General features: G+C 45.6%; 1 protein-coding gene across 6 annotated transcripts in view; it reads left to right on the top strand.

Annotated features, from left to right (window-relative positions):
* The first annotated feature begins 383 nt into the window (after nt 1-383).
* LOC132374868 (zinc finger protein 660) overlaps nt 384-14,884 on the top strand; it is a 33,409-nt gene continuing 18,908 nt past the window's right edge. The window contains exons 1-6 of one of the 6 annotated variants that reach the window (XM_059939240.1): nt 384-433; nt 2,182-2,722; nt 6,494-6,665; nt 8,036-8,127; nt 8,542-8,671; nt 11,087-13,223. In XM_059939240.1, the coding sequence (XP_059795223.1) occupies nt 2,300-2,722; nt 6,494-6,665; nt 8,036-8,127; nt 8,542-8,671; nt 11,087-12,540 (2,271 nt within the window). In that variant the 5' untranslated portion in view covers nt 384-433; nt 2,182-2,299 and the 3' untranslated portion in view covers nt 12,541-13,223. The other 5 variants (XM_059939246.1, XM_059939241.1, XM_059939242.1 and 2 more) reach the window with 5 other exon arrangements.

Below are 14,884 nucleotides of genomic sequence, written 5' to 3'. Positions count from 1 at the left end.
CTCTCACAGCCCTGTCAGGTGCACGCTGTGCTCTGCATTTTTCAGATGAAAAAACAGGCTCAGAGGTTAGGTTTTCTTTCCCAAGGCCACCAGGAGGGTAAGGGGCAAAGCTGGGGTGCGGCAGGGTCGCCCAGACCTAGAATGGTCTGAGAGCAGCACGTGTGCAGCCTGAGGCCTCAGTTGAGACCCCCCTCCCCGCTGCCGCCGCTGTGCCCCAGCCAGGTCCGGAGGGGGTGGCCTCCGCGCCCAAGGTGTCACCAGCTGTGTGGCTGCGGGGGCGCAGGGGCGCGGGCGCCCACTTTCTCAACCGAGACTTCCGGGATCCTGGAGAGGCCGGAAGTGGGGCCTCTCTCGTTTCCGGCCCGGCCATTGTTTTCGTTTATACCGGCTGCGGCGGCGTCTGGTGTTCGGGGGTCGCGGGCGCGGTGCCCTGGTGAGCGGGCCCGGGGCGGGGAGCGAAGCGTTGCCGGGGCCCGGGGCCGCTAGGCTGGAGCTGCGGCCGCCCACAGCCCAGGTCGGCTACGCCGGCCCGACCCACTCTGCGCCCCCGCGGCTGGCGGCGCGGTCCCCGTGACGCTCAGAAGCCGCTAGATGTAGAGCCGCCTCTTTGTCCCAGTGCCCTGACCAGCCGTGCCTGGCACAGAGCCCAGCACCTGCGGGTACAGCGATGAGCAGGGCAGACGTGGCCAGGTGAGCGGCGCCGCAGAAGCCTGGTCGAACGCGAAATATAGATAGACGTTTTCCCAGCCTTGCGCTGGAAGACAGTACGAAGCGTCAGAAGTGGGTCAGACCCAGTCAGAATTTCAGACGTGAAGTATAGCTTGGAGAGCCAAAAATCCAGATGAGATGAGGGGCTGAGCATTCGGAGCAGTAAGGGAAGTAGGAAAATGGCCTGAACTTTCTATGTATCTCAGAGCAGAGTCACAGATTTTTAAGTCTGTCTTTTTAGAGAAATTCAGCCCTGGAGAGAGTAGCTTACCCAAGGTACCAAGATGCATGGTGAATTGGAAGCATAGCACAGATGCCCTAGTTACCACTAAGGTGCTCATTTTCAGGGTTTTACAGTATGTAAACTGGATAAAAGTCGCCCCCACCCCCAACTTCAGTATCATTCATTCACTTCCCAGATATGTATGTGCCTCTGTATGCCAAGTACACACACACGTACAAAGATGACTGGGAACCAGCTCTGCCCTTTGAGTCCTCCCGTAAAGTGGAGGAGGCAGTCGTGTAAGTCCCAAACACAGTGTGAGAAGTGCTCTAGCAGAGGTTTGAATGAAAAAGGTACTGTGGGTTCACTGAGGCAGTAACCACACTTAAGCCTGGAGAGATCAGCAAGGCTTTCTAGGGGAAGCGGGTTGAGTAAAAAGGGTCTGGCATTTCTTACTCCATTGGGTTCCTTTTCTTTTGTGGCCATCCAGCAGTTTGGAGGGTGTGAGTGATGAGTTGTGCATAAATTAGTTAAAATACAATGTTACACTGACAAGTACCGAGAGGGAGGTGACCAGCTCCCCTTCCTGCATGAGGCAATCAGGAATGCCTTCAAGAGAAAAATAGCATTTGTTCTGGGTCTTGACAGGTGAGTAGGTGTTTGTCAAAAGTTTCAGAAGCAGAAAAATCCAGAGAAGGTGTATGTGTGGCTTCTAGCTGTGTCTTCAGAGCTTTAGTCGCTAACTTTCTTTATTGTGCATCTCTATTACAAAAGAGTAGAGTAGAAGAGTTTTGAGCATGCGTTTCCAACATAGGTTTATTTGTGAGTTAAAGGTATGTACTGCTGTACAAATTTCAGTGCACATTATAAAACATCCACTAAATAGTTAAATAACACCTTAGTATTTCTTTATCCACCTTTTGGATTATCTTGCATATCCCACATTAGGAGATCATTGCAGTCTTTCTAGCCTGGTGGGTACCTGGGGAAAGTGGTAGGGGGTGTGGCTAGGACAGAGGCCTCAGGCCAGGTTGAGGACGCTAGGCGTAGACATTTAGGTTTTATCCTGTAGGTGATGGGAGCCACTGAAACTTTAAGGAAGTCACTTGGAGAGATGCTTAGAGAGACTGCCCTGGTTGTGCTCTTTTTTTCTTTTTTCTAGAGCTTTGCTTTTTAACTGTGGACGGTCTGTCATCCACCTGGGGCTGAGCACTCTGGGGACTCTGATTTCTCTCCTGATGTTTCTGTAGGTGACGTTCCCATCACCCCACATCCTCAACTCTGACAACAGCTTCTGAGACCTGAATTACAGACCATCATTTTAATCGGACAAACCACAACTGAAACAAGCTTCTCTTTGGTGTCACGATGGCCGCCCAAGGCAGAGGAACTTCAGGCCTCATCCCCAGGGGTGCTGTTCTCCAGAGGCAGGAGGGACGCTTGACCGTGAAACAGGAGCCAGAGAGCCAGAGCTGGGGGCAGGGCTGCAGTCTCCAAAAGAATCACCCTCCTGTCTGTGAAATTTTCCGGCTGCACTTCAGGCAGTTATGTTATCACGAGATGTCTGGGCCGCAGGAGGCACTGAGCCGGCTCCGGGAGCTCTGCCGCTGGTGGCTGATGCCGGAGGTGCACACCAAGGAGCAGATCCTGGAGCTGCTGGTCCTGGAGCAGTTCCTGAGCATCCTGCCAGGGGAACTGCGGACCTGGGTGCAGCTGCATCACCCTGAGAGTGGCGAGGAGGCTGTGGCTGTAGTGGAGGATTTCCAGAGACACGTTAGTGGACCAGGAGAGGTGAGTGGCCGAGTCTAGAATGGCATCTGGAACCATTCTATACTGCTTGGGGTAGCCTGAGAATAGACATTCTCCATTCCCTAGGCTCTAAGCTGGTTTGCCTTTGGGACTCCTGAGCCAGTGCCATGTATAAAGGAGAAAGAGTTTTGTGCTCCTAGCCTTAAGCAAAAATGCAGATCCCAGCCACGCTCTGAGTTACTTTGTGAAGTACTGTGTCGTGAACCTAGCTGCAGCCTGGAGCTGCACACAGTGCTCCTGACACGCAGAGGATCTGCACACTGGTTAGAACAGGGAAGCATGTCAGGGAGAAGTAGCCCTTAGGGTATGCTGATAACATGGGCCCTCATTTGAGAAGTTCTCATTACTTCCTCGGACTTCTCCAAGTTACTGTGCTGTTTTCCTGCCTTTTAGGTTCCTTATGAGATGTAACAGTTCTGGGCCTCATCATCATTTTGTTCTTTTCTAGCTTTCCAAACCCAACGGGGATCTTTTCGTTTCTTTAATTCTATTTTTGATTTTCCCTACTTTCTGGGGTTCTCTCAAATTTTAAGCCAGGGTAACTCAAATAAAAGGAAAAGTTGGAGAGTCAGCAGTGTCATAACAGTGGGAAATCTGGCTTCTAGGATCAGAGAGCTAACTAGTTCAGTGACTATGTGTATTAGTCAGGGTTCAGCCACAGAAGCAAAACCAGGAGGAAATTATATATGTACGTACATATATATATTGCTAGAAAGTGACATGTCATTGTGGGAGTTGACAAGTCAAGTCAGAAATCTGTAAGGTAGGCCGTCAGAAAGTTCAGGCTAGAACTCTCAGGCATAGGCTGAAGCTGCTGTCCACAAAGAGAATTCCTTCTTCATGGAACCTTCAGTTCTGATTTTAAGGCCTTGCAACTGATTGAATCAGGCCTATGCAGATTATCTAAGATAACCTCCCCTACTTAAACCGATTATGAATTTTAATCACTTGTACACCATACCATCACAGCAACACCTAGATTAGAGCTAAATTGACATCAAAGGACCATCACACAGTGGATGAGTCAGTTCTTCCTGATGAGTCTCCAATTGCTCCCTTGTAACTGAGCAGGATGGATTAGGGTCCCCTCTACTTTTCCTCCTTTGTGCTTTACCAGGGAAAACCAGTACCAGTGAAATTTCCTTAGTACCCAGTACATCATTTTTATTCAGCGCTTTTTCAAAAATGATTACATATCTAGGCCTAGGGAATGAATTCCAATTGATTGGAGTCCTAGGGCTAGAGTTTTTCCAGGAGTAATAGCCAGTACCCTCTGACCGTATCAGATCCATTGTCAGTCGTTATTTCCTTGTTTAAACAAGTAAACACAGGGGTAAATCAACTATCAGTAGGGTCTAGAGAGCAGCTAGCTCCAACCATAGTCAAGGACAAGTGGTTGAGGAAATGTTTAGAATGCTATTTAGTGAGGAGGGTAGAAGGAAAATTTCCCTATCTCCCGCTTTCTTTTTGCTTAAGCAGAAGAGAATGTAGCCTCCATTAAAACTGTCTTTTATCCAGCGAGCCTCAGAAGAAAGGTGACTGAGTCACACACCCAAGAGAGTGACTAACAGTTGACAGTCAGGGCAGCTGAACACTCATGGCTCTAGCCTAGAAGTGGGATCTTTGGACTCCATTTCTTACTCTGCCATTGTCATCAGCTTAAGTTTTCTGACATAAGGACATGAGAACAGGACTATCTCACCTAGCCTGGATTCAGAAAATGTTTTTATGACTAAATGAAAAAACAGGCTTTTTCATGGGAGTTTGCCAGGAGGAGATTAAGGAATGTCATTCTGATCAGCAGGAGTGAGCATGCACATGTGTGCACATTGGGGCTGGAGAGAGCGGTAGAGGCATCCCTACTGAGCTGCAGAATTTACAGAATGCTTTTATATCTTTTTTAATTTGAGCTCCTAGCAGGCTTACAAGGTATGCAAATAGTAATCATTATCTCCGTTTGACAAGCGATGCAAGCGCAGAGAAGTTAACTGACTCATCTAAGATGACAGAGCTAGTAAGCAGTCCCTTTGTCCGTGTGTGTGGGAACCAGGATTTTCCAGCTCCCTAGATTCTAAGCCACTACCTTTTCCCTAATGTCTTGCTGTGGAATGCCATCTTGGAATGAAAATTGGAATGGGGTTTTCATGGCCTGCGAGGAGAGGACACTTATGAGTCCTAGGTAATGAATAGGAACTTTATCAGGATTTCATTGTCAGTGAATTACAAGGTTGTGTTATCACAGTGCAGTTAAGTTCTATCTTCTGCCAGTACCCACAGCTGCTGTATTTAAGAGCTCTAAGTCCCATTTATAAGAACCATCCAGGGGAGAGCTGGGGAACCCTGGACTGCAGGGAGCCTCTTGGACCTACCATTCCATTGGAGAGCTATACACTAAAGGAGAGAGCCCCTTAACTTCTCAGCAGATGTAACCCAGTAGGGCAAATCCATGTGTTTTGTTGAAGGAGAAGTTATTTTCACCTTATGCTGTGCTATGTACATGCCAGAGTGAGTGAGCTTATAAATGTGATTTATTTAAGATAATCAACAAGGACCTACTGTATAGGACAGGGAACTCTGCTCAGTATTCTTTAATAACCTACAAGGGAAAAGAATCTGGAAAAGAATGAATATATGTGTATGTATAACTGAATCACTTTGCTGTATACCTGAAACTAACACAACATTGTAAATCAACTATATTTCAATTTTTAAAAAGTGATTTATTTAGATAATGTTTTAGGTTTTCTGCTCCAAGTGCTGGTACAAGTAGTAACCATGAGATTTTGAGGAACTGATTTGATGACAACAAGCAAGGGTTAGAAAATAAAAGGTCTATGTTCTGAGATATTCTCGAGGTCTCTAAAGATTGGTGTTATGTGATCCTATTTGACTTTTTTTTTTAATTTTTTTTTTCTATTTGACTTTTTGTATAGATTTTGGGGGAGAGGTAGTACATACTGAAAACCAAGTTTGCAGATAACTCTTAGCAAAATATCGAGAGGAAGTCAGTCAGCAAATATTAATTGAACACCACCATTGGGCTAAGCGTTGTTCTAGGAGCTAGTGACCAAGGCACAGTGCTCACCCTCAAAACGCTTATACTTCATTGGCAGAGAAATAGACAATAAAGGTATAAATAAGATAATTTAAAGACTAATGTACGCTATAGAAAATACAACCAGGTAATTTGAGAGAGTGTGACTATCCTTGCTTTGTCAGTGTGGTCAGGGATGGCTTCTCTGAAGAGGAGACACTTTTGCTGAGAGAAGTTGGAAAAGCTGAGGTTTGTCAGCTGCTGTTCTGGGGTATTGCTCCAGCTGTCAGCCTCTGTAGCATTATTTGTGCACATACAGGTACATACACCTGTCACTTTTTACTCCTTGGTACTTCTGATTGATCTGTTCTGTAGGCTGAGGCCCTAGGGAGTGTACTGAATTACTTTCCTGACTCCTTTTTCCAGGGGGTTCTTCATAAGCAAATGTGTGTCTGAAGCACTGACACAGAGTGGAAATGGTTATATAATCTGGTCTTGAAGCTCCTACCAAAAGGGTCAACAGAGGGATGGCAAATAGGATTGTAAGCTGTAGATCCTGCTTTGACATTTTTGCCCCAGTTGGCTGTACTGGTGGGGCTAGAAGGACCCTCTGGCTCTTCTTTCCCTGGCTTCCTCTCCTGGGGGTGCTTCTTAGAGGTTTTGGGTTCTGTACCTTCAAGGATGCTCTTTTGGACCCAATTTTATTTCCTTGTCTCTAGGTTTCAGCTCTGGCACAGGAACAGGAAATGCATTCAGAGGAGATGACAGCCTTGGGTGCAACAGAGGAATCTCCTCCTACCTCACTCCTCAGTGAGGGTTCGGCACCCGCAGCCCACCTGGAGCCTCCTGGTGACCCTGGGGCACACCACCGCCTCCCCAGTGGGCACTCTGGTACTCACCTCCCCCGCTTTGGCCTTAAGTCATTCCTCCTTTCTCTCTTTCGGAGTCTCCTTTCCTTCATCTCCCCATCTCCCACCCCACTGGAGTCCCTTATTGCCCTGCCCTGTGTCTTCCTTCCCTAGTGACTTTGTTTGTTCCTTTTGCTTATTCTCCAATCATTCGTGTATTTAGCACATTTTTGTCAAGCACGTTTCATGGCAAAGGCACTGTTGAGGACCAGAGAGATGTAGTACACCGGCACTGCTTCCAAAGAGCTTGTTATCTAGTAGGCAGAGAGTCAGTCCTAAGTGCAAGAAGAGGCAACCTCATAAGATACATGTGAGTGATATCTGTCCGCAGGCATTTGATGCCGTCACGAATGAGCCGTGTGGACATTGTAAGCGGTGAGCGAGATCATGGAGGGCTGGAGCAAAGACACTCGCTAAGTGGGAGTTCCTTGGACCCCATTGAGGTCGGGTCAGGAAGGACTTATTTGGGAGCCTGGGGTCTGCTTGTGCAGGGCCTTTGGATGGAGGCCAGGAAGATTTTGGGGGCAGGGGATTGAAGCATTAGAAACAGTATTTCAGAAGGATTACTGTGGTTCATGAGCACTGTGGGTTGAGTGTGGAGACCAGTGACCAGGAGCCTCACTAGGAGGCTAGTGTAGGAGAACAGATGTGAGGCAGGAATTGCCTGAGTGGAATGGAAAGTGATAGATGTGACACACATTTGAACAAAGAATCCATGGGGCAATGGAGAGGAGGGAGAATTAGCGGGTTTTGGCTGATGTTTGGAATCACTGAGAAAACTTGGGAAGTCAGGAAAGGAAGATGGAAACATGCACTTTAGACACTGAATTTCAGGTGTTGTGGGACACCCAAGTGAAATGTCCAATAGGCAACTGGAGGCTTGTGATAGGGGTCTCAGAGAGAACTGACAGCTTAAGAGCAGAGAATGGGAGTCGTGAGATCTCTGAGAGAGGGAAAGGGGAAGCTCTGAGGCCTGAACGCCTGCAGTGTCCGTGGTGAGAGGGCAGGTGAAGGAAGAGAAGCCAGGGAATGAGGGGCAGAGAGGTGAGGGGGAGACCAGGCAGGCTGCTGCTGGGGAAGCCATGGGAGAGAGAAGGTGGTCAGAAATGTAGCTTCCTTCTGAGAGTGGCAGAGAGAGGGCTGGAAGGAGCCGCCAGTTCGGTTTGAACAGGGACCTTCTGTGCCTCCAGGAAAAGTTCACAGCTCACAAAGGATAACGCCTTTATGGAACAGGGATGAGGGTCCATGTGTGTGGAGCCACCTGGGTTCTCTTGAATCCACTTGCTGGGATACAGACCTCATTGGAGCCAAGAGCAGGGCTGGTCCCACTCAGAGCTTTCTTTCCTCCCTCAGCTCGGCATGCTTCCCCAGTGCCTGCCCTTCCCCAAGTGGGGAACGTAGGAGACCAAGCAGTGGCAACTGTGCTCCGGATGGTCAGGCCCCAGGTGAGCTTCCTGAGTTCCAAGTCTGTGGCCCAGGAATAGCTAGAGCTCATCTCCGGGCCTCTGGCCCATTCTGAGTCTGCTCCTGTGGCTTCCCCTGGAGCTGGTCCTGTCCTAGATTTGTCCTTTTTTTTTTTTTTTTTTTTTTGGCCGCACCCCACGGCTTGTGGGATCTTATAATAGTTCCCCAATCAGGGATCGAACCCGGGCCCATGGCAGTGAAAGCACTAGTCTTAACCACTGGACCACCAGGGAATAACCTGGACTTGTCCTTTTAATCTGTCTTTCCCAGATTCCTTCCCTCCCCGCCTCCTGCCCATTTTACCACCAGGTTCCCCGACCCTGTGCTCTTGGTGCCCCTAATGACTGCTTTCCAGGCTGGGAATGTCCCTGAGCAATAGAAGCTTGTCATTCCAGGAGGCTGCAGAGTTCAAGTTCCTGTCTGTGGACTATACTCAGAAGAAGTGGAAAGGTCCGGCACTCAGCCAGAAAGCAGCCCTGTACCGGAACATCATGCCAGAAAATTGCTGCAGCCTGGCTTCATTGGGTAATGACCCTGTTACCCAGTAACTTAGTGTCTGCCTTCTTTATATATTCTTTGCTATATTCTTTTTCTTTTTTTAACTTTTTATTATGAAAATATAAAGAGACAAAGTGGAGAGAATAGTTTAATGAACCCTTCTACATCATCATCCACTTTATCAGTTATTAATATTCTTTTTACTTTCTTATTAATTGAGCTGGGCTGGTTTAGTTAGAGTTTGTAGTTGGAAGGAATAGAAAGCCACTCAGTTATTGTAAGCAATGAGCTAAGTTACTTAGAATAAGGCTAAAAGAATGGAAACCTAGAACAAACTGACCAGCTAGACCAGACTTCAGGAAACAAAGCCTTGTAGGGACCTGGGAGCCTGGGAGCCACAGCAGCAAAGGTGAAAGGATTTTTACAGCAGTGTCGTAAGACAGCTGTGCTCTGTGTATCTGTTTTCTCCTCCCACTGATACCCATTCTCTTCACTCTGAAGCTTTTGTCCCTGTCAGAGCTCCTTTTTAGTTAGACTTTCTGTTTCCTCACACGTTCTGCTTGCTTTGGCTCCCGATGGCTTGCCTTCTCTCCATGCATCATTTCAGCTTCGGCTTCTACTTGTAATTTCCTTCATCTTGTCCTACCTTCAGTTCAGAATTTATGTAGAGAGGAACTCCAAGGGTGGTTCAGCCATTAAATATCATCTTTGTTTGAGCAGAACTTTGGTCCTGGCTGCACAGAGGCGGATGATTAATCTACAGATAAGCTACACTTGCGTCTAGTGCTTGGCCCTGTTCCAGTCACCTGTTGTCCATCATGAGATGAGCTGGGTTGTTTGGCACAAAGCATGGTTGCCTCAGCTTCCCCTTCAGAAAGACTGGGGCAGGGCTGCTTCCTGGAAGGAGCTGTTGTCAGGACAGGTTCTGGGGTTGACTGGTGTAGGACAGTAGCCTACTCTGGAGAGGGTGGGCTCAGAAGTGAGAGATTCAGACATCTACAACTTGCACACACTAAATTAGCATGAAGGTTTATAGCCCTGATGTAGATGTCATTGAAAGGAACCAACATTTTTAGGTTAAGCTATAACCATAATTGCTCTGCCTTCTCCCAGATTTTGTACTGAAAAATCCTAGAATTTAAAAGCAAATATTCGACTGCTCACTTTCCTTATGATTCCTGATTATCTAGATACCAAAAACATGTTTGATTTATATTTCAAGTTATTGATGCGATTCTTAGTTTTTTGGGGTTTTTTTTGATGTGGACCATTTTGAAAGTCTTTATTGAATTTATTACAATATTGCTTCTGTTTTATGTTTTGGTTTTTTGTCCTAGAGGCATGTGGGATCTTAGCTCCCCAACCAGGGATCAAACCCACACCCCCTGCATTGGAAGGCGAAGTCTTAAGCACTGGACTGCCAAGGAAGTCCCCCATTAGTTTTATTTATTTATTTATTTATTTATTTATTTTTGGCTGTGTTGGGTCTTAGTTGCTGCGCACGGGCTTCCTCTAGTTGCGGCTTGGGGGGGCTACTCTTTGTTGTGGTTCACGGGCTTCTCATTGCGATGACTTCTCTTGTTACGGAGCACGGGCTCTAGGTGCGCGGGCTTCAGTAGTTGTGGCACACGGGCTTAGCTGCTCCACGGCATGTGGGATCTTCCCGGACCAGGGCTCGAACCTGTGTCCGCTGCATTGGCAGGCGGATTCTTAACCACTGCGCCACCGGGGAAGCCCCATTCCTAGTTTTTATAGGAGTGCAGTATTGTACTTACCAGTCCAGTGCTCCAGGGACTAAGGGGTGCCCAATGTTATAGCTTTGCTTTCCCCTTCAATACTTTTCCCCAGTATTTCTCTACCCATGGCTTCTCCAAATATTGTCACTGTCCTGTTATACCAGAATCACTCCTTTATATACACTTTTTCCTAATCATATCCTCATAATATAAATTTCCCTTCTACTCTCAGGTTTGCCCACATTGTTTCTCATATTCGATTTGAGGTATTTGCCACCAGTCTCTCTCCCCAACATCTTTGCTGAGAACTGTGGAACCGTACAATGTCATGGTTGGAAAGGACCTTAGGGTTCATCATTTTACTAAGGAGACGTCACATCTAAGTGACTTCTGGAAGATCACACCATGCTTTACAGACTCGTCTCTTGCCTTTCAACTGGCCTGTTCACGTGGCTGTGCTGGCTCAGCATCCCTCTGTCCTGATAGCTCTTCTTCTGCCTTCCTCCACTGACCAGCTTCCCCTCATTGTTTTTCTGTCCATGAAGAGAAATTTGAGCTGTTTTTTCATTTTCTCTCCTGTTCTCAATGAGTCTCCTCATTCCTTACCCATAATATGAATTTTTTTTTAGGTACATAGGCTCCTGATAGTTCATTTCCTCAGTAGGGTAAGAGTGAGTAACAGTTGTTTTCTTTTTTCTTTTGGCAGCAGGTGAGAACAGGATGGAGAGTTCAGAGTTGCCTCCAAAGCAGGAAATTTCTGAAGAATCGGAGTCATCTGATAGGACCTCAGGAATACTCTATGGAGTGATTCCTGGAGGACCAGAAGCTGGAGATGCCTGTGAAGAGGCTTTAGAGAAGCTAGAAGTTCAACCCTCAGGTGAACAAAGGAGCAGACTGAAGAGTGATTTCTTGGAAATAACACAGGAGGATAAAAATAAATGCACAAAAGATGAATGTGATGAATATAAGGAACTTGAGGAACATCCAGATCTGTCCTCAAGTCCTGCAGAACATCAGGGAATTCTGAAGGGACAGAAATTCTATCACTGTGATGAATGTGGCAAAGCTTTTAATCGGAGTTCTCACCTCATTGGGCATCAGAGAATCCACACTGGAGAGAAACCCTATGAGTGCAATGAGTGTGGCAAGACCTTCAGGCAGACCTCTCAGCTCATAGTCCATCTCAGAATCCACACAGGGGAAAAGCCCTATGAATGCAGTGATTGTGGAAAGACCTATCGCCACAGCTCCCATCTCATTCAACACCAGAGACTCCATAATGGGGAGAAATCATATAAATGTAACGAATGTGCAAAAGCTTTCACTCAGAGTTCCCTACTCATTGACCACCAGAGAACCCATACTGGGGAGAAACCCTATGAATGCAATGAGTGTGGGGAGGCCTTCATTCGGAGTAAAAGCCTTGTCCATCATCAGGTACTTCACGGTGGTGAGAAACCTTACAAGTGTAATGAGTGTGGGAAAGCTTTCTCTTCCAACAGAAATCTTATTGACCATCAGAGAATCCACACTGGGGAGAAGCCTTATGAGTGTAATGAATGTGGCAAGGCCTTCAGTCGAAGTAAATGTCTTATTCGACATCAGAGCCTCCACACTGGGGAAAAACCATTCAAATGCAGTGAGTGTGGGAAAGCCTTCAATCAGAACTCTCAACTTGTTGACCATGAGCGAATTCATACTGGAGAAAAACCTTTTGAATGTAGTGAGTGTGGTAAGGCATTCAGTCTGAGTAAATGTCTCATTCGACATCAGAGACTTCACACTGGTGAAAAGCCCTATAAATGCAAAGAGTGTGGAAAATCCTTCAATCAAAACTCACATCTTATCATACACCAGAGAATTCACACTGGTGAGAAACCTTATGAATGTAATGAATGTGGGAAGGTCTTCAGTTACAGCTCCAGTCTTATGGTACATCAGAGAACTCATACTGGGGAGAAACCCTATAAGTGCAAAGATTGTGAGAAGGCTTTTAGTGACAGCTCACAGCTCATTGTGCATCAGAGAGTTCACACTGGAGAGAAACCCTATGAATGTATTGAGTGTGGGAAAGCCTTCAGTCAGCGTTCTACTTTCAATCACCACCAGCGAACTCACACTGGAGAAAAGCACTCAGGTCTGGCTCGGTCTGTTTTTTAAGACGTGATTCTCTAAGACAGCAAGGAGCTCTGAGTTAAGGTTTCGATATAAGAAGTATGCTCACCCTGGTCTCCTCTTGGAACCACTAATCAAATTGGATCATTCCCTAAATGTTCTCTGGTGGTCACAAAGGTGGGAGAGTGGGAGTAACAGTACGGTCCTTCCCCACTAAGGACTACACATTTCATGTACTTGTAGATTTCTTTCCTTCTTGCTTTTTTTTCATCTGTTTAAAAATCTATCTCATTTCTTACTTAGGCATCCCAAAATCAGAATGTGTACTTCTCAAGGACAGAGATATTTCCTTATTCTGTTCCACTTTCTCCATTTTACCATTTACATAAAGTCGTTCTCCAAGGTACTGATTCATTCTTTCCTTCTCTTGGCTGTGGCCCTCCTTATCTACTTTTTGAACTTCTACTCTAATATAGTCCCTCATCACTTATGTTCCCTGTCTAGAAAATCTTTTTTCTTTTCTTTTGCTAATCTGTGTCCCTCAGAACCTGCCAGATCCAACTTATCTCTGAAAGACTTTCTTCTTCAAATACGTCTTCATTCATCTTAATCTGCTATTCGTTGGACCTCAGTGCTTTGAGTTAGCTGGTGCTATGTGTACAACTGTTGTTAAATTGTGTTGTAAATTATTCTCAATTTAATGCATATGTGTTCATACCAACTTATTATAGGCTCTTTGAGGATCTGTTTCTTTTAGTATATAGATAATAATTTTCATATGGTAGTTGTTTAATAAATACCTTTTGAAAACTCAGCTCTGTAATTGAATCATCCTTAAATTGGACCAATCTCCCCTCCCCCCATCCCCCACCAGACTAGAAGCTTCTAAAGATAGAGGTGACCTCTCTTCATAGGATATCTCATATAAAGCCCTCATTGATATCTTCTACATGTACCCCTGGAAGTCTCACTATTGTTATTTCATTGTTGGTTTCTGATAAATTTTCTATTGTGTTTAGGAAGTTTCCTTCTTTTCCTATTTTTTTGTTTGTTTTGGCCATTCCACACAGCATGCGGCATCTTAGTTCCCTGACCAGGGATCAAACCCACATCCCCTGCATCTGAAGCTCAGAGTCTAAAACACTGGACCTCCAGGGAAGTCCCTATTCCTATTCTTAGAAGCAGCAATATAATACAGTAGTTAAGAGAATAGATTTTTGTGCCTGGTACTCTAGTTCAAATCCTGACTCCTTACTTTCTTATGTGTGTGATCCTGAGTAAGTCATTTAGTTTCCTTGTGTCTAGCTCTTCCATGTATAAAATGGAGCTACCTCAGGGCTGTGAGGGTTAAATTAGTTCATAAGTGTAAGGCACTTAAAACAGTGCTTGGCACATACTATACCCTATAATAATTACTATTGTTTTGTATTTTGAGTTTTTGTTATGATGGTTTTTAAGTTCTACCACGTTTTTAAAAAAAAAATCGAGTGTAATTTTACAGATAATGTCCTTTATTTTTGTAATTTTAGGGGGAGCAAGTTTCTAGATAAATGAAATTTCCTTGCACTCCTGGAATAAAATCCATTTGTTCATGATGTTTTAAGTACAGAACTAAATTGAATTTACTAATAAGGTTTTGCCTGCCTTGCAAAATGTATTTTTTTTTCTTTAATTACTCTGGAAGAGTTTGAATAATGTGGGAATTATTCTTTGAACAGTAAAATTAACTGGGCTTGATCCATTTTGGGGGATGAGGGAATTGAGAGGGACAAGTCTTTTTTTTTTTTTTTTGTCCTGCCCCGCCCTGAGAAGCATAAATCTTTAGCAACATTTTGATTTCTTCAATTACTGCCCTCTTTAAGTTTCTACCTCTGTGTAAATTTTGGTGATCTGTATCTGGAAATCATCCTTTCTACTGGACTGTCAAAGAGTGGCATAAAGCTGCACCTAGTATTCTGTAAATTCTTTTACTCTTTTGTATATGTAGTTAGAGCTGTGTTTCATCCACAATTTTTTTTATAGATTTTATTTAGTTATTTATTTTTTAGGCTGCATTGGGTCTTTCTTGCTGTGCGCGGGCTTTCTCTAGTTGCGGTGAGCAGGGGCCACTCCTCGCTGCAGTACGCAGGCCTTTCACTGCAGTGGCTTTTCTTGTTGTGGAGCACGGGCTGTAGGCCTGCAGGCTTCAGTAGTTGTGGCTCGTGGGCTCTAGAGTGCAGGCTCAGTAGTTGTGGCACATAGGCTTAGTTGCTCAGCGGCATATGGGATCTTCCCGGACCAGGGCTCGAACCCGTGTCCCCTGCACCGGCAGGCGGACTCCCAACCACTGCGCCACCAGGGAAGCCCCATCCATAATGTTTTACATTTTGGTTTCCTTTCACTTTTCCTT

Source organism: Balaenoptera ricei, chromosome 11 (assembly GCF_028023285.1).
Source record: "Balaenoptera ricei isolate mBalRic1 chromosome 11, mBalRic1.hap2, whole genome shotgun sequence".
Taxonomy (NCBI): Eukaryota; Metazoa; Chordata; class Mammalia; order Artiodactyla; family Balaenopteridae; genus Balaenoptera; species Balaenoptera ricei.
Note: the sequence above shows the minus strand (reverse complement) of the source record. Positions and strands in the feature narration are given on the sequence as shown.